This window comes from Aulonocara sp. 'chitande type north' Nkhata Bay, linkage group LG12 (genome assembly GCF_057382095.1).
Source record: "Aulonocara sp. 'chitande type north' Nkhata Bay isolate Kocher_YH1m ecotype deep benthic linkage group LG12, A_spYH_male_GT1.1, whole genome shotgun sequence".
NCBI lineage: Eukaryota > Metazoa > Chordata > Actinopteri > Cichliformes > Cichlidae > Aulonocara > Aulonocara sp. 'chitande type north' Nkhata Bay.
The window spans coordinates 30,046,944-30,065,315 of record NC_141355.1 but is presented as its reverse complement, the minus strand read 5'-3'; the positions used below and the strand labels follow the sequence as shown (position 1 = coordinate 30,065,315).

Sequence of the window (18,372 nt, the reverse complement as noted above, 5' to 3'; positions counted from 1 at the left end):
TGATGTGAAAGACTGATAAAGTCATACAGAAAATATTAGCTTCAAATTATTGCTGCTAAAGCAGGTTCTACAAGCTACTGACTCACAGGTTATACTACATTTTTCACACAACTCTACATTCATGGCAGTTAATGAGACACCCACAAGGATGGGTTGGGTTTATGGTCTTGTAGTTTTAAACCAAGTTAAACTGAACTAATCTTTTAAAATGTTTTCTGTATATGCTGCACCTGATGAAGAGAAAAAAACTATTTTCTATCCTATAAGCATTAGTTGGAGTGTTAAAATCTTCACAAGTTGTCCTGTTCTCTGTGCACATTTGCAGAAGATGAAATTATACCAGAAACCTTTTGCCAAGTACAAGCGCACAGTCCTGGATTACACAGATGAGATCATACGTTACTGAAACAACTGAAGCCACAAAAGCAGTTTCAACAGGCAAGCAGGAACAACATGTTCTGTTATTTCAAAGTCGCACCTTAGCTTCAAAATATTGTACTGCCATTTGAAACAAGCCATTTCCTTAAACAGAAATCCTGTGTTTGGTTTTGTTGTTCCTCTTTGAATTCTGTAATATCACAAGAGGAAATATAAGGGATGAAATCATTGCGGTTTGCCTTAGGGCATTTCCTGGTATTATAATGTAACTTTTGGAAGCCTTTAATGAGCTGGAGTAATAAGAGGAAGCCAGGGTCAAACTCACAATGGCACTCAGGGTGAAATTATGTCATATGAGTGCAAGAGCTCTCAAGAAGGAAGTGATCCATTCAGTTCGTACGAGTTAAGAGTAGCAGATGTGAAACGTTGCACAGGTTTTTAGGGTAAGTTCCAGTTATGGAGGATTCATTGAAGAGGGTTGTGTTTCAGTGTTTTTTGTCCCAATTGAATCAGTAGAATCTGACCTGAATATTGAAAGATATCATTTACACAAGCAAGGACCTCGAGACACTGATTCAGTTTTAATGACATTAATGTGGTTAAATGCAGCGCCGGTGCCGGCTCATATGCAGGAGAAATGCCTTTTAATTAACTGATACTCTTCCTCCTGTCAGCATTACTAAAAATCTGACAGAGTAATATGGTTTTTTTTAGTAAAAATAAATTTAAAAAGGTGAAAACAGCTGTTCGCTGATGAAAAAGGTGAAAGCATGCTATCTAAGTATTTCTTTTTTCCTTGTGTGAGAGCAGCTGGAAAGGGTGCCGAATATATTTGGGGTTACATTCTGAGAATTCCAGAGATCCACTGCAAATCCAAAAGGAAGACAGCCAAGTCTCAGAGGAGCAGCGCTAACTTATTTCGGACACATGATGTTTTTCATTAGTGTTGAAATGCAGCGACTCTTGCTCCGTGTTTTTTACTCACCAGCATTTACGCTTGCACCGTGCTATGCTGTAACCCCTTAACCCCCCCGGCCGGTATTTCCGGCGCTGCTCTGCTTGTTGTTGGTTTTGCACACTTGATGTTTTTTCTCTGTGGAATGTGGCCAGCTGCTGACACTGTTCTGTCTCACAAGCAATCCAAGTGTCAGTTAAGAGCTGTTTGTTTCCTGCAGTGGCTAGACTGCGGTGAGTGAAACACCGTCACCGCCCACCAGCGCCACCAACCCTTTTCTTCAGATCACATTTGCAGACTTTACGATGACATTAGACAAAGACACACTCTTGCAAATACACGATACAATCGTGTGATGATAAATGTGTGTGTACGGAGGATTTGAAATCATGCCAGTTTGTACTTTTCACAATCACAGGTAAAAAGAGTAGAAGTGCTTAAGCTTACTCAACGAACCTCTTTTGCCTAATATTTGTGAGTTTTACACACTGAGAAACCCCAAAGCTTCAGGCCAGCCAGAACACAAATGTAAAAACAGGAGCACCCATTTCCTCAGGCATTGGCAGACTGACAGAACGCCTGAAGGATGAGCTTTCCAAAGGCTGAACGGATCTTGTTGAGTTTGTGCTGGAGAGGAAAGCGATTTCAACAGAAACTAAAGAAAACAGGAAAAGAGAAGGCGAGTGCTCCCACATGTCATTTTGTCCCTCACTTTGAAGTGAATTGTCTCAACAATTGTTTTGAAGCATCACCACAAAAACCTCAGAAGAGGAAGTCATGTTTTAATTCCTACTTCAGTATGACCAGTATCTTGATAAGGACTCTTGTAAATCTGGATAAGATATTCTACTATGTGAGGATGAAACCTTCAGCGATCCTCTGATTTTTCATCTATCAACATCATTTTTTTAAAATATAAATCTAACTTTTATATAATGTCTTGTAGCTGGGATACAACCAGCTAAGACCCTGATAAGAATAAGCAGTACAGAATGGATGCAATGGGGTGGGATATCGAACTGAATTGGCAGAAATATCCACGCCGCGTTCATGCGGTTATGGCGTTAACATCATTTTAACGAGATTAACGCTGACAGCACCAGTATATCTGTAGATTTTGAGAGAATGTTTCAAGACTTTGTAGACAGAAGTTAGACATTTATGTCATGAACAGTATAAAAGATGGATGTCGCCCACTGGTTACTAAAGTCAAATTGTGACGCATTTGTTGAGCATTTTCAGCGCCATCATTTTGAGGTCTCGAAACCAGAAACTGAAAAGTTGTTAGCCAGCAGTCACACCCTGGATAATTCCCCTTTCAAACTCTAATGAGGCAGCTACTTTTGGCCGCTCCGGTGTCACAAGGGGTTTCATTTGCTAAAGTTTTACATCGGATGATCTCCTTCCGCAACCCCAAAGTGGATTTTGATCACCAGATTTTAACTATCAAACATGAGGTTGCTAAACAAACATGCAGGTAGTTCCCTTTGCACAGACCGTAATTTGCAATTTAAACTTCATGTTTTTGCAAGTGTGACCTGAAACTAGCAGCTGAACCCATCAGCTCATCAGAAAATTGACACAGAGAAAGGGAAGCGGGGGCTGTTTTTCCACAGACTTCTATAAAAGCACGTGCCCTTTTGCAACCAGAGGAGTCGCCACCCGCTGGCTGCTAAACATATTGATGAACAAATATTACATCGTGAACATGTTATCGCAGGGAGCAATTACAGTAGAGCACAGTGACACAGCTGCTGGCACGGCTGCAGACACTTTTAAAAGTGGCCAGATGTCCCATATGGCCACCCAGGCTCCTGTGCTGTCAGCAGATCTGTCTGTGAGCTGAGCATGAGCTTAGCATAAAACAAACACAGCAGCGGTCCTCCGGGGACGCGGCCAAGGAAACGTACAGAGCCGTGCAGTTCGCTCCCTTTGTTATTTTGCTGTTGTGAAATGCTAAGCCGGATACATGACACTTGTCTGACCCGTCTGTCGACGAAGGACCGCTGGCAGCTAACTGTCAGCACATACACCATTATCTGCTGGCTTTTAACCAAGTAAGATTAAATGATTGAGTTTTGTCAAGTACTTGAGAAATGCAAAGAACCAAACAATATTTCTGTGAAGAAGGAATTTATTTTTGCCTCTCTGCTTCTACATTTATCTCCTTACGATGCAGCCAGCATCGTAAATGTTAAAAACATCAGTGTGCTATCAAAAGGACTGCATTATTAAAACAGGTGAGGAACCCCCGAACCCCCTTACAGCCTGCCTATGAACACTACGCCCAAAAACTAAGGTTGAAAACCGGTGTTGTGCCAAAAAGTGATTGCCTGCCAAAAAGTGATTTCCAATGTTTCCGTGTATTTTTTATGTGTAATATCTTTACGTATGTTGGTAAATAGACTTCGGTGAACAGCGTTTACAAAGGGGTTATATATAGAATTAAAAGATTATCTGTTTTTTCAAGTATCTTTATAACTCTGTGTTATTGTACTCACATTATAACCAATCCGGTCCTTTTTCCCCACTTACAATATTTTTACAGAACTATTGTAATATTGGCTGCCATTTCTGCTGTCTTACTCTTACAAAAGACAGTTTTAATGTTAATGAGTTTTTTTTTAACTGCATAAATAAAGGTTCTATAAAAGTCGCTGCCAAAAACTGATTGCGGCTTCTACCTTGTTACACGAATGTTGTTTGTGGCTCAATATGACTTTGTGTCATCCATGAGGGATGCATTTGACATATGTTTCACATATTATATGCCAACAAGTTACTTATAGCAGTTTAAATACGAGCAATCAGTTTTTGGCAAATACCGGAAATCAGTTTTTGGCAGACAATCACTTTTTGGCACAACACCGGCATCCGGCATGGTTACAGTAAGTGTCCATCATCATCCTCCCCTAAAATCAGCTTGCTGTGTAGGTAAGTAAAGCATGATCATTATCAGAGCAGGTAATCTTTGATCCTGATGTCGTCACACTGCAAGTGTTAAGAAACAAGTCCTCAAATAATCATCTGATATCATTTCCCAACAAAGACTGCAAAATTTGTAGCTTTATAATAACAAATACAATATATTTCTACACAATCAGTATATAAAGCTTTGAAGTAGCTATTAACAAAAATAACCAGAGATACATGATCAGAAGGCACAGCGACACAGTGGTGACAGTGAGGAGACTGTAAACATTTTGTCCTGTTTGTCCAAGAAGAAGTGTAGCAGGAAGGGCTCGAGTGTTTCCAGAAGGCAGTGTGTTGGCCACGACAGCACCGCTGCTGCTGACGCGGCAGCCACTCCAACAGTTCAAACCTCAGTTTTAAGGCTAAAAACACTTAATGTAGGAAATCTCGCACCAGATGTTTAGGCAGCAGTGAATACAAGGTTATTTAATTCACCCACATACCAAACTGGTGCACCATCATTTTTATTGATTCTCAAGAAATCTAAAAGAATTTGAGTGTTTTTTTTTAATGAATTAACCCAACTCCCAAGTACCCATCGTCTCTAAAACAAGGACATCCAGTGCCCAAGAAAATGTGGCCCAACATACACTGAAACCTGGATTTGGTTGAAATTTTGCTGTTACTGGACCATAATCTCCTTTAAAATCCCTCCCTGCTGGATAAGCAGCATCAGCAGTGTGTCTGTGTTTGTGTGTATGTGTGTGTTTGTGTGTGTGTGAGGAACTGGCTGTTGTTTGCCAAGATGCCGCAGGCTGGCCAAAGGGAGCGCTTGGCCATTAATCAGCGAGGTCTAAACCGACGGATCGAGACGAACGATCCGTTACGCGTTGTCGTACTTCTGCAGAGCCTCTTCTAGCTTGCCCGTGATCTTTTGGAAGAAGGTGATCTGCTGCTGTAGGTAGTGCTGCATCTGCGCCTTGAAGTCTCGCACGCGGATCTGATGGAAATGCTGGATCTCAGCCAGCGTAGCGAAGGAGATGATGTTGCAGCGCTCGTTGATTCCTTCTGCCTGTGCCCGATCCATTTTTCCCTCCTCCACGTGCTTTTGGCTCTCTTTCACCTTTGTCAGCGCTCCTGTATGGGGGATTAAAAAGAGCAGGAATTTTAGAATTTCTTTTCTAATCAAACTAATACATATTTTTCTGTTTTCTAGTCCACGAAAAGCACCCACACCACTAAACCTGCAGTACAAAATTAACAAGTGGAGCATTAACTGACCTACTTGTGTTGTAGAACAAAATATGAAAGTGTCTAAATCACCTCAAAACCCACCGACTTCAACATGAGGAAACCAGAACTGCAAAATGCAAATTTCTGGCCACTATATATCGCACTTTGAATATTTACAGCCTGGAACAAGGAAGTAGTTTCAGTATTTATAGCAAATGTTCACCTTTGTGACATCAGCACTTGGGGTAATATTTTTTAAATAAATGTATTCAAGGTTAGGGGTGTGTCTGTTTTGAGTCACTGTGTGCCACATCTGGGCACATTTAACCACAGGACTGGGAACTCCTGCAGCGCGATCCCTAGAAGTACCCAAGAAGGAAGTCCAGTGGTTCCCCTATGACTGTTACCTCAGTGAAAAATCACAGTTAAAGTACGTGACAGGACCATATGAATGACTTCATGTACAATACAAGTGCAGACCAGAGGTGGAGTTGGGATGATTGTGCTTGGTGACTGTGCCTACAGAGTGTACACTAAAAAAAAAAAAAAAAAAAAAACACTCAAAGGAGTTGGTTATTCAGTTTCTCTGGTAGGCCCGTTTTATTTCAATCATGTTGTTTGCTACCCATAGTTAGTGTCCCTTTTAATAGTCACAATAGAAAGGATGAATCACTGGGTGATGTCATGGTAGCGTCTATGGGTTTTCCACCAAGTTCCAAGTTGCTGTTGTCACTACCTGATATTGGCCACACCTGTAGCCTGGCTCTCTGTTGCTATATTTGGGCAGTTATTTATTCTTCAGCAATGGAAAAACAATAATTGGTAGTTGATGTAATATGCTGCTCAGTGAGCAAATATGTTGCTAGAAATAAAATGTAGAGAGAGCATGTATTTAAAACTTCACAGCACGGAGGTCTGTTAAGTTAACTGGTGATAATGGTGGTCTATGTTAGCCCTGTGACAGGAGGGTTACCTATCCAGGGTCCACCCCATCTGAATCGGATGAGAAGATAGATGGAATAAAAGAAATTCAATTTCAGTGTTAACCTTCATTTTTCCTACCATTCTGAACTAATAAGAGTTCAACCGCTGTACAAATTGTTTATTTACACAAAACTCCAGAAAGTCCCAGATTTTTGTTAGCATACACTGCACATATAAGTTTTCCAGTCAAGTTAAAAAAAAAAAAAAAAAAACCCATGCAGACACAACCAGACAAAACAAAACCACAAGTTTCTTTTTTTTCTAACTCTTTTTTTTTTTTAGCACAAGCCCCCCTAAAAAAACAAAACAAAACATGACCTATCTTATTTGGTCAAGCTTAACCTTTAACTTATCAAACTGACCAAAAATAGTGGGAACACTTATGAGCAAGACAGGCTCTCTGTATCTATATTTAGGAGCACAACTCTAAAAATATCTATTAAGTCATTTCAAAGCCTCGAACCATTTAAGGGATTTTTCTGGCAGTTTCTCTCAACTACCAGGGCTATTTAGGAGTGCACTCATTTTAATAACTGTTTGACATCAACTGTTGGATGTTTGCAGTGCATTCGTGTAAAGCGTGAAAAACTAAGATTGCACCTTTACTAAACTCCTAACGAAAACCCACTGCAACAAATCCACAGAATCATACTCATACTGAAAGTTGCACAAATGCCTGCTCGAGTTTGTCGCACATGCACAAAGAGCTACTTTCTATCATCGCTGTGGTGGGGTCTTGTGGCATTAGAGCACCAGAAATGATGGTTTACAGCCCTGCATTTCTGCATTTCATGCTTAACTGACACTTCCTTTACAAGAAAGTACTACCTTTTCAGTGCCACAAAACAAGCCTTCAGTCAAAAGAGACAAAACATAAGAAATTAGCCTCCGGCTTTCCAGACAGATGGTTCAATGAGAGCGGAAAGCAGAGTCACAACAACAGGAGCTCGTGGCTGATGACTTATCAAACTGCTGACCAGCTGAAAGGAATGAATGTCGTGAGAAATTGATGTTAAGCTGCACGGCGCGAGAAAGTGGTGGGAAATGATGTTCTCTCTGAACTCCCTACTTAAATATGGTCACATATCACAGCTGGTAGCAAACAGGAAAGCCACAGACCATGGACCCACTGGTGAGGATGCGGACATGAAAGTTATGTGTGCGTACATCATTTTTTGATTCCTGGTTCTTAGAATTTGGCCCCAATGTTTCAGTTAGACTTTTAAACAGCATGAAATCAGCTTTACAGCTGAAGTATGCTGTCAAAAATCCCTGAATGTGGTTCAGGTCTCTGATTGTGAAGACTTGCTCGTTCCCTGTGTTTTCTATGGATTGTTGAGTGGACAAAATATGATGCTGTGTTTGGAATTTTTGTTCGGGCATTTGATGGACCAAACACTTAAGAAAATTATTCACAAAGTAACTTAGCCCTGAATAGTTTGAAGTAATAATGTGCTCTAAACATGTGTTTCACTGGTCCTTGCTGAAACACTGGTTTGCCCCATGCTTTAAAACGTGGGAAACCAGTGTAAGACGTACTATATGTGGAAGTTACTGAGTGTTGACACTGAAGAGATGTAGCAAGAGCGGTGAAATAGCGTGAACAGCATGGCCAATTATAATCCTGGCTTCAGAGCAGAGTCTGGAGGTGTGATTTGTGGCCTTAAGGCATGCAAAACGTCCTGTGTTGTTGTGTCATGGGAATTTTTTTTGTCATTATATGAGCTGAGTCACCAGCACTCAGCAAGAACTCAGAGGCAGCCTACTTGTTTCCTGAAATGTGACACCACAAAGGGCACACTGACCTAAGTCACTACCTTTTGTGTTTCCATTAAGTTTCTTTTCTTAGACTCGAGTTGTAAGACCAAAGACCAAACTTGATCACACTGAGAAAAAAAATGCTGAAAATCCTCCCTCAAAAAAGACAACGCGTTGCCCTTCCCCCCACCAAAATCTGCTCAGTTTGCCTTCTGGCTATAGTTCCTTCAGCTGAAGTTTAACCCAGATCTTTGACATTAGTGTGATGTACAGCGGACTGAATATGACAGAAAGAGAGGTGAAAGGGTATGAGAAAAAAAAAAAAAAACAGATCAAGTTAACCACAGATGTTGAAAGTATGGATGCTTGTTTCCACCACTGAAAAAAATTTTTGCAATCTATAGGTCAAAATTCCAGGTCGTGATCTCAATTTTGAAACATTTTAAATAAGTAAACTGAACATTTGACTGATGGACGGCATGATAGCGGAAACATGGTGTTTACCTGCACCTTAAAGGTCTCCGGCTTCCTTTGTTTTAAAGCCCACTAATGGATTAAGACAGAATAACTGTTACCATGGAGACTTTGAAAAAGACAAGAGTTTGATCACAGAGATATGGTGTCAATAGAGTGTAATATGGAAAGCTACATGATTTTCACAGCTGCAAGTAAGTTTTGCAGACCTGTTGCACAAACAGAGCTGCTGATCACAGAGAGAAGCTTTTTTTCAGGTGTGGAAGATGCAACATTGCAAACTTCATAGGTCTTACAATAACGTTGGTACGCTGGGAAAATTTGGGCTTGATAAACTTTGACCCAATCATGCAACAAGTCTATAAATGTGACTGTATGCAGTTCAGGCTAATACTGTGTTAAAAATGATATGAAAATGTTAAGCAGGTCCAACTTAATGGGGATCTATGCTTCAGTGCAAAACCCCTCTGAAACCCTACCCTGTAAACTCTGCCACCTACTTAGAAATGTCAGGTCAGGTTGGGTGGATGCAGCCGGATGTAGGAGGGGGAAAAAACCTGGAATTTCATTTCCTTCTCTGACTGGCATCCCATATAAAACACTGGGACATGACCATTAGGCAATCTGCATTTAATGTATCAGCACAAGCATAAATGCTGGCGGCGACGTGGGCCACTTCCTTAGGTTACATCGTAGGCTTTACAAAGCTTCCCCGCAGAAATAAAAATCAGGTCTTAGTGTGATTGCTGCACGACTCAGACAGAAAAGTCAGCAGGTTCTCAATCAGACATGAGGCTGGCATGCTGAAATGCCATCAGATTAATGGAAAGCCATGCATGTCTCAAGGAGTCTTGAGCAGTCTTCATGTGACTCATTATTATTGCTCTTAATCTGTCTTTTTATTGCCAGCACTCATACACTGGCTACTTATTTAAGTGCTATAAGTTACACCGGGTAAAATGAGTCAATCATTAAAAACCTGAGAATTTCTTTCAACACATCAACATTTTTATGAAGCTTATTTGCTTCTTATAGTTGAATCTCAACCTTTCCTCTTTAACTTTTTCTTCAAAGCACTCGACCTGAGCTGTCTCTCTGATATACTCATATCTAATCCTGTCTATTCTGATCACGCCCAATGAAAACTTGGCCACCTCCAGCTCGGCCTCCTGTCCTGTTTATCAGTGCTACCACCTCCAAACTATACACCACAGTAGCTCTCACTACCATTTCCCTCTTGCTGCAACCCTTCTGTCATGCATCACCCCTAATACTCGTCTCCACCCACTCCACCCTGCACGCACACTCTTCTTCATTTGTCTTGTGCTCGGTCTGCTGCTCTGGTTGACCCCAATTTGTGGTTGTACATATAGTGTATTTATTGGAACAAAAATAGTGAGCAGGATGATCTTTCTTTAGTTATTTCTTCAACACTTGGTTTAGTTCTAAACTCTAATATTCAAATTGTATGTGATGTCTTAGTTCTCATTAGTTCTTATTACTTCCTTCTCCTTATGGCTTCTTTACCTTCCAGTTTTAAAATCTACTCATTATATTTGAGCTGAAGCTTATTTTATATTTGCTAGATATATAAATACAAATAGATGCACAAACCCAACATCACAGATAGTGATGAACGAGGTTAGTCCTGATATTCGCTTGTGTAGAAGTCCTCCCCGCATGGAGGTGGCACCCAGCCCTCCTGGGCTCATTGCAGGAAGCCGTTTCAGGTCTTATATAATCACCAGTTACACAACACCAAGCTACAGCGAGCCTGTGACCTGCACAACCAGCTGCAATGCCCATCTCATCACTCTGTCACCCACTTGCACATCAGAGGACATTTAAATAGGCTTTAACAATATATCAGAACAGACCCGCAGAGTTTGCACAGGAGTGCACGCTGAAAGGCTGACTCAGCAGGAAAGCCTGACATCCTTGTAAATCTATGCTTTCCTTTGCACGCCTGCCATTGTTTTATAACACCATGTGGTGATAAAAACTGATGAGAGCAGAGAAAATACTGATCTTAAGGATGTGCTGAACTGGTAAAATTAAGGAGGGAATAAAATGCATAAATAAAAAAATGTGAATAAGGATAAGGAGGCAAAAGAAAATGTATTAAGGGTTCAGCTTGACTTCTAGGTTCTCCCTTACTGAATTTGTGCTCTGCAAACAGTCTGTGGGATTTAATATAGATAGATAGCATACACCAGTAAACTTCCTCTTTACATCGAAATACAACGATGTGTTATCTATAGTACTACTCCTCCTTCATAAACATGATCAAAACTTTGTGACTGAGCATTTTTACTGACTTATTACTGACTATATCACTGTGACTACACAGCTCAGAGCATAAAGTTGTGCTCTTTTGTGTTTTCCTTAAAGAAGCACCAATTACAAGATCACTTTTTTTCACACCAAGCTTTATCTGAACAGAAACTTTCAGCAGCAGAAGCGTCTTCTGTTTAAATTTGGCTAATGCAGAAGGTCAGCACACAAGAAAAAAAAAAGATGTGCTTTCACTTCTACATACTGGTGGCAGCTGAACCAAATTTAGACTGAAACATATGCAGTCAAAAGTTGGGTTTTTTTCTTTGTTAATATTAATATTCATGTTTCCTCTATTTTGATGTTATTTAAACTGATCAAAAACATTTGAATTGTTCTGTCTTTGCTTAAAAAAACAGCTGCAGATTCTTTGATAATCAACACAAATTGTACTCACTGCTAATCCTGCATGGTAAGACCCTAAACAATAAACTTTCTAACAATAAACTTTCTGACAATAAACATTTTCTTCTCTCAAGAGGTTCAAGTTATTAGAAACAACACAATACTTAGGGTGTCAATATTAGATTACAGTAAAGCTAAACAACTTTGGAAAGCAAAGCCATATATGATGTCAATAGTGTGAGCTAGCATTATAGCTGCCAGGCTGCACTCTAACAGCTAATCTGGTCCCTGCGGAGGTGGAGATCAATAGGGTGGTGGTCAATGTCCCTCTGTGGGAAAGCTCACATTTCACAAGTCACTTGCATCCAAACCTGTCTGGAGTCTCTGGCCACAGTGAGACAGGAACAGGAGGCTAAAAATGGAATGCAGGTATTGATAAAGTCTGACAAGCAGCTGCTTTGGTATGCTTCATTTCGAGATAGAAACCATCATATCAGTGCAAGACTACCTCTGGAGATAAGCTTCCAAAAAGGGAGTCAAGACACTGTGATTTGTCTCTCTGTGTGCTATTTAAAGTTTACATGTCATTATTTCCCTAAGCTGTTATCATGTGGATGCTCATAAATATGTCTAAAATTTCAAATAATGGGGTTAGCGTATGTTCAAATAATCCCTGTGTGGCATAAGCTCAGGCTTCACCGTGTTCTAGACACTCTATTTCAGAGTTCACTTCAGCCTCTTATATGCTATAACTTTGCCTTTCTCCATGGCTGGCTGATGGACCAATAACACTGCAGACTGTTTGCACCATATACTTTGTATACTGCCTCCATCTGACAGCAGAGCTCTCTGCAGGTAGACAGGCCATCCCCACACTGCCAACAGACTGAACATGCTGAACCATAAATTCTGCTTAATACGGATATACCAGGCATAAAACGTCTGCAAGCACAGAGGTGTTTTAACCTTCTATTTACAAAATCCAGCCAATCAGAAGAGAGCGGGCTTTAAAGGAAGTAGAAAGGAGATCAAATGCGTTGCTTCAGACAGAGGACGAAGAGAAGGGGCTGGACAAAAGAATTATTTTGAACATGTGAAGCTACTCTAGTGGAGTCTACACAGAAAAATGCAAACAGGAAATGAACATGATATAGATCCTCTTTTAACTTTTTGTCTTTCAATCCCAGCCAATTTCACTTGTGCACCACTTCTCCAGAAACGTGCAGTTTGGCTTCAGACAACAAAGGATGTGGTCAGTCCTCTTTTCAGGTGTGGAGAGAGGCTAACGGGAAAGAAGAAGCACACTTCCTCTACATGTGGTGACGATGGTTGTAAACAGAGCAATAGATAGAAATGAAAAATTGAAAAATTATTAAAGAGTATTACTAATGAGTATGTATGTGGCTGGTGTACCTTTATGTTCCCAGCCCCACAGCTGTGTCTTCAAACAGTGATATGACAGTGAAACCTAAGCCCCCAGTTTTTATACCATATATATATATATATATATATAGACAGACACACATATATGTGTGTGTATAGATAGATAGATTTTTAATTTTTTAATTTTAGTGCTTTGCTGCAGCAGTAGCAGTTGCCATGTGATGGAAAATTATAAAAGATACTAAAGTGAGTAGACATAAATATACACTGGAGGCTGAATATAATGATACCTGCGTGAATACTTTTGCAGTAGATATTTGCATTTAATGCTCCTCAGGCAGTCTGAGTGACAGGCTTCAATTCAGGTGTCATAAACAAGCACACGTTTGGAAATACTGGCTGTACAGTAAGCACGTCAACTGTTCTTCTATGTAGGATTATAAATGTTTACAGCCTCTAACAGGTATGATAAACTGGAACAGACTTGTAATTTTGTTTGAAATTGATTATTGGCTTAAAGAATGATTACAAGGAAATGAAAGCTCATGTGGAAGAAAAACCCAAAAAACTGGCTGAACTGGACTCAGAATAAAGGAACAAGATGAGATCAAAGCAATTTTAGATTCAATATGCTCTTCCTTTAATCTCCTGCATATCGCGGGTTTTCCTTCAGCTTTATTTTTCGTCTACCGCTGTGTGTTTGTACTACTCCTTGATCTTTTCTCAACATTGTGCCTGCAGCAAGGTCTTCCAAATATCTTATCTGTGGAATTGGGCTGGGCTTATCACACCAGACTGTGTGAATGGCTGTCGCCTTATTTGGAGCTGTATGTGGCCTACGTGGTGATCTTGATTTGAAGTGACTGGGATGTTTGTAACCCACTGCAGCCACTACAAAGTCTGTCCTGTTTCCTCACTCTCTGTCATCGACTGTGGAGTGAAAGGGCCCAGTGGTTTGGGGGCACAGGCAGTGGCACTGGCAAAATGCCATTTTTAGCATCTTTTGTAAAATTGTATGTCTTATCAATGAAGCACAAGTAAGATGTTTTTAGTGGGATTGTGGAGAAAAATGAGAAGGATTAGCCTGTGAGAGCACACTAGCCCGTGTCCTCTGTCATGTCCCACATTGCACTGTTTGAGGCAGGACTTTCAGTTTGTATCTACAAAGGCGGAAAGCAGTCTGTCAGGTATGACCTACAGACCAAAGGTGTGGTTTGCTTTTTGTTTTTCTCTTGCATTAACTGTACCGCATATATGGCAGCGATTGTGAGAGCAGTTCCACAGTTTCTTTTGTATAACAGTGTATCCTCTCATGAGTGACATTTTGCCACACAATGAACAATTGCTGGGCCAGGGTACTGTAGGAGGATGGCCTAGATTAGTCTAACAATTTACTTAATCTGTGCAAAGACTGACGAGGCTTCACCGTGGAAGGACATTCTCTCCGTCCACTAACACGTGATGCTTCACCAGCAATGGAAACTCAAACATAGGCCGAAGGGTTCCACCCAATCAACAGGTGGGACAAACAGAGGCAGCAGCATGTAAGCCAATTTCCAAATGCAAACAACGGCTATTTGTTTTGCAAAGTGCAATAGCCTGTGTAGTAACCTGACTGCAGTTTAACAACAGCAAATATGCCTCAGACAAAATGACCCTGTTTATCTTGTCACAGCAAGAAAAGATGCTTATTTCTCTACTTTGAAACCTCAGAAAAACTTGTGGTTGAAACTGAAGTCTTAATGATCCCACAGCTGCCATATTGCTTTACTTTAAGTGTATATGTGGGTCACTGGGATTATGAAACATTTTAAGCACATTCTTCTGAATTTGAATTGTGTGTATTTGATAATTTTCTGCCTTTGTAGTTCAGTTTGGTCTTTATGCTTACTGCGTAAAATTCATTTGTAATCATCATAAATTCCCCACTGACGTCTCAAGGATCCAAAGACGTAAAGCAAAATAGCTGAGGCTCCTCAGAGGGCACAAATCTAGTAAATGTGTATAACTGTGGTTACCTTTCTGAACATGGATGATGTCTGGGTAGTTTGCCAGATGTCCTTGGTAAAGAGCTAACAAATCCATGATTGGGTCGAGATCCTTGTTGGGCTGCTCGGCGAAATATTCTCCGATGGTTTCAAATGTGTCCCCAGTGAAGGAGATCGCCTGGTTGAGTCCTGCAGAATACATCTGCTGGTCGATTTCGAAGGCTTGACTGAGGACCTTAAATGACATCCCTACTTTTTGATACTCCTTCTTGAAGCCACTGATCTGCTTTCGGGCAAACTCACTGACGGTGGCATTGAGCTGCAAGGTGCTGTCGTCCATTCTTTTAGTAAAAGTCTTGAATCCATCTATTTTGCTCTCCACCTCCTGGAAGTCTAACGGAACCGGCGGGGGGCTGATGGTGAGGAAAAAGTTGGCTCCGACCATCTCGTCCTTCTCTGCCTTCCTCTTCCCCTGCTTCCAAGCCTTCTCGTCTGCGCTGTTGCACGTGAGGAAGTGCTGGAAAACATCACACCTGGCCAGGACAGGATGACTGGTCATGTGGTTCATCCACCATATGAGGCCTTTCCTCCTCTTGGAGATAAAATCCTCTTCAAACCGCCCCGTGGCCTGCTTCTCTGGAATGTGTGGCACCGAGATTACGGGAAACTTCTCCACTAGCCGAGCATACAGCCAGTCAAAGTGCTTATACCTCCTGTTCACCGGGTTCTGTGTGTGGGTGGGTGTCAGTTTATAGGAAATGTAGCTTTTCATGCCCTTGAACTTGGTCTGTTTAGTGGGGTCATCAATCGCACAGTTGAATGGGTAAGGGTTCTCTTGCCACTCTGGACCATAATTACCCATCACCACGCAGATTTTATCCCCATCCTTCACAAAGCCGGACGCCTCTCCGAGCACAAACGCCTCTCCCCCTGACTTCACAAAGGTCGAAAACCTGTTCAGGTTCCTGCTCACTGTAGCAGAGCTCTTGGCTTGCTGAGCATTACCTCGTGGCACTGATGATGTTGTCACTCTGTAAGTGGACGGTCCATTGCCTTCATAGTCATGGTACCGTCCCCCTACAGTACCTGGCTCATCTGCCACAGTAGAGCTGTCATCCCAGTCATCATCCCAGTCATCATCGCTGCCTTGGCTGGGCTGCTGGTAGCCGTGCTGCTGCTGCTGTAGCGGCTGTGAGAAAGCGGGGAAACCAGGAGGAGACGGTTTAGAAAAGTTCTCAACTTTAGGTTTATAAGAGCCGTCAAAACCTCCGGATGGGATGTTGGCGTATCTAAAGTCCGGGTTAGCGTCCCCAGATGTGTTGCAGCTGTTGTTGTTGACAGTGGTGCAGGCGGCATCGTTCCGCAGGATCTCCACGTACGAAGCGGGGAACAGTCCCCTTTCCCCTTTGCTGTTCACCCCTTCGAACCAGCCCTCGATGTCCTTTTCGCTGTACACAGTCAGGATCTCATTCTCCTTCACCGACACCTCTCCGGGGTTTTCAGAGTTGAAGTCGTACAGCGCTCTGGCTCTGAGCGCCATGATTCACCACAGCTGGAAGGAGAGCAGGACAGCGGGCTCACTTACGGCTGGCTGGCCGGGACAGAGGAAGGCACAGCGGGCAGCCGGGCTAGCTCGGTCAGTCCAACAGTAACTACTCTCAAAACTCCGAGCACAAACTTCTACAACAGCGTCTTCAAGCAGATCCTCTCAGCGCGGTCCTCCGTGTTGGGGAAAAAAAGCACTGGGGTGTTTGTAATCCTGCAGCGTGCAAACCTGGATTAGTGGGTTTTTTTTCTTTCCTCTCTACAACAACACTAATCTGAGCTCCAGCAGTCACCCTCCGATCCCTCTCGTACGCTTCTGTCTTCACAAGCTGCGCAGCAACCGCACGTCAACCAGGCTGAATAATCGAGGGTGGAGCAACAGCACGCCGCGATCCGCCCAGACGACACAAATCAACCTGCCGTGAGCGCTGCGAGTTTCTCTAGACTCGATGACTGATTGATTCCAATCGGAAACAAACCGTTGCGCCTGCGGGGAGACATAACAGCTGATAAGATGAAGCCTCAGCACATGATTTAAGGCTTAAAGTATTCGCTGAGGTCACAGTCAGGAGTTTTACATATTGTGTTAGTGAATAAGAGGCGTTCCATACGGTTATAACGCTCTAAATGCAGTCTACAAATTCCAGAAAAGTAATGACTATTATAGGCATCAAATCCCAGAGCTTCACTGCATAATTACTTCAAATTAAGATTATACATAATTATTAATGATTTTTTTTTAAAGAGGCCTGACTGTTGATGATGTTGACTCTAGTTAATAATTAACAGTGCAGCGCAAGGGCAAGAAGAAGAAAGGGGTCATTCTCCTGCATCAATTTACATTTCATGAGTACTTTGATCCATTTCTGTATATGAAAATACAGCAGGAGTCTTAGTTCTGCATGTTTTTATGGCATACAGCTTAAGCTTAAGCTGTATCTTATTGTCAGTGATTATAAATACAAAGTGTTCCCAGCAAAACTATAAGTTTTACTTATTTCTCAAAATATTAAGGAATTAACTTCACTGTCCTTAATCGTAGCTATAATCGAGAACAAACCAAGGAGTCATTGAATTTTCCAATGCTTAAAATTTTACAGTCTTATCAAAGGAAATGGCAAATATTTGCACACAACAAGACCCGCTAGTCTGAGATAAGACCGCAAATGATGTTCGGATATCAGGAGTCAGGCTCGGATTTCGGTGGTTTCTCAGTCAAAAGTAATGCCAGCAAAATACTGATATCATCCTGACTTTGTTCGCATTCTAAACACTCATACTTTCAGTTAAAGGCTCAATGGGGAAATTACTTCTGTGTATTTTAAGTCAGTTTAATGTCCAACTTATAAGTTAATAAACTACAAAAAATACAATAAGTCTTTGGATAATTTAACCGAGACATAAATGGTAAAATTTCCTCTATTTTCTCCACTGATAACCTTGCATGCCTCAACATAGCCACCTATAAAGGACACAGACAATAAAGTGTGGGAGAGACGGGATTCCATTATTCTGATGATTAATAACGCGATTATCGAACTTATATTCCTAGTATCAGAAAATTGTTACATGCGGTCGCTCCACTTTCCATCCCAAGTACTGTTTATCGATTCAAAATTGAATAAAAGCTGAAAAGCTTTGTTTAAATGGTGTTACATATAGCAGGTAAGCATTTCCTTGGGAAAGAGGTCCATAAATTCACTTTGCCTGGTAGACACTGCCCCCATGTGGCACATTTTTGTTTTGTCTCTCAGTGAAAGTGTGTGAATTCTTTACATTACCCAAAGTGCTATTGGTACAAATAATATAAATGAAAACGATTAAACATCGGGGGGTTCTTAATAATAAGTAGCAAAGATAAGGGGATGTTTTTTAAAGTGTGCATCTGTGTCACAACTCAATTCACTCAACATGAAATGAAAATAATACTATTTTAGTGAATGGCCTTATAATAAAACAAATGACTTTTTTTTTAGTTCAAAGTACGGTAAGTTAATCATACGTGCGGGTTTATGTGGGACTACACAGCATTTTTATCCCTTGTTCTCCTGTCCCACATTTTGACTCGTCTCATATTTGGAC

At 41.3% G+C, this 18,372-nt stretch overlaps 1 protein-coding gene across 2 annotated transcripts in view; it reads right to left on the bottom strand.

Annotated features, from left to right (window-relative positions):
* Positions 1-3,449: 3,449 nt before the first annotated feature.
* snx18a (sorting nexin 18a) overlaps positions 3,450-18,372 on the bottom strand; it is a 28,511-nt gene continuing 13,588 nt past the window's right edge. The window contains exons 3-4 of one of the 2 annotated variants that reach the window (XM_086315003.1): positions 14,776-16,777; positions 3,450-5,383 (exon numbers count right to left, since the gene is read on the bottom strand). In XM_086315003.1, the coding sequence (XP_086171129.1) occupies positions 5,130-5,383; positions 14,776-16,285 (1,764 nt within the window). In that variant the 5' untranslated portion in view covers positions 16,286-16,777 and the 3' untranslated portion in view covers positions 3,450-5,129. The remainder of the gene's footprint in view (positions 5,384-14,775; positions 16,778-18,372) is intronic. The other variant, XR_015131874.1, reaches the window with a different exon arrangement.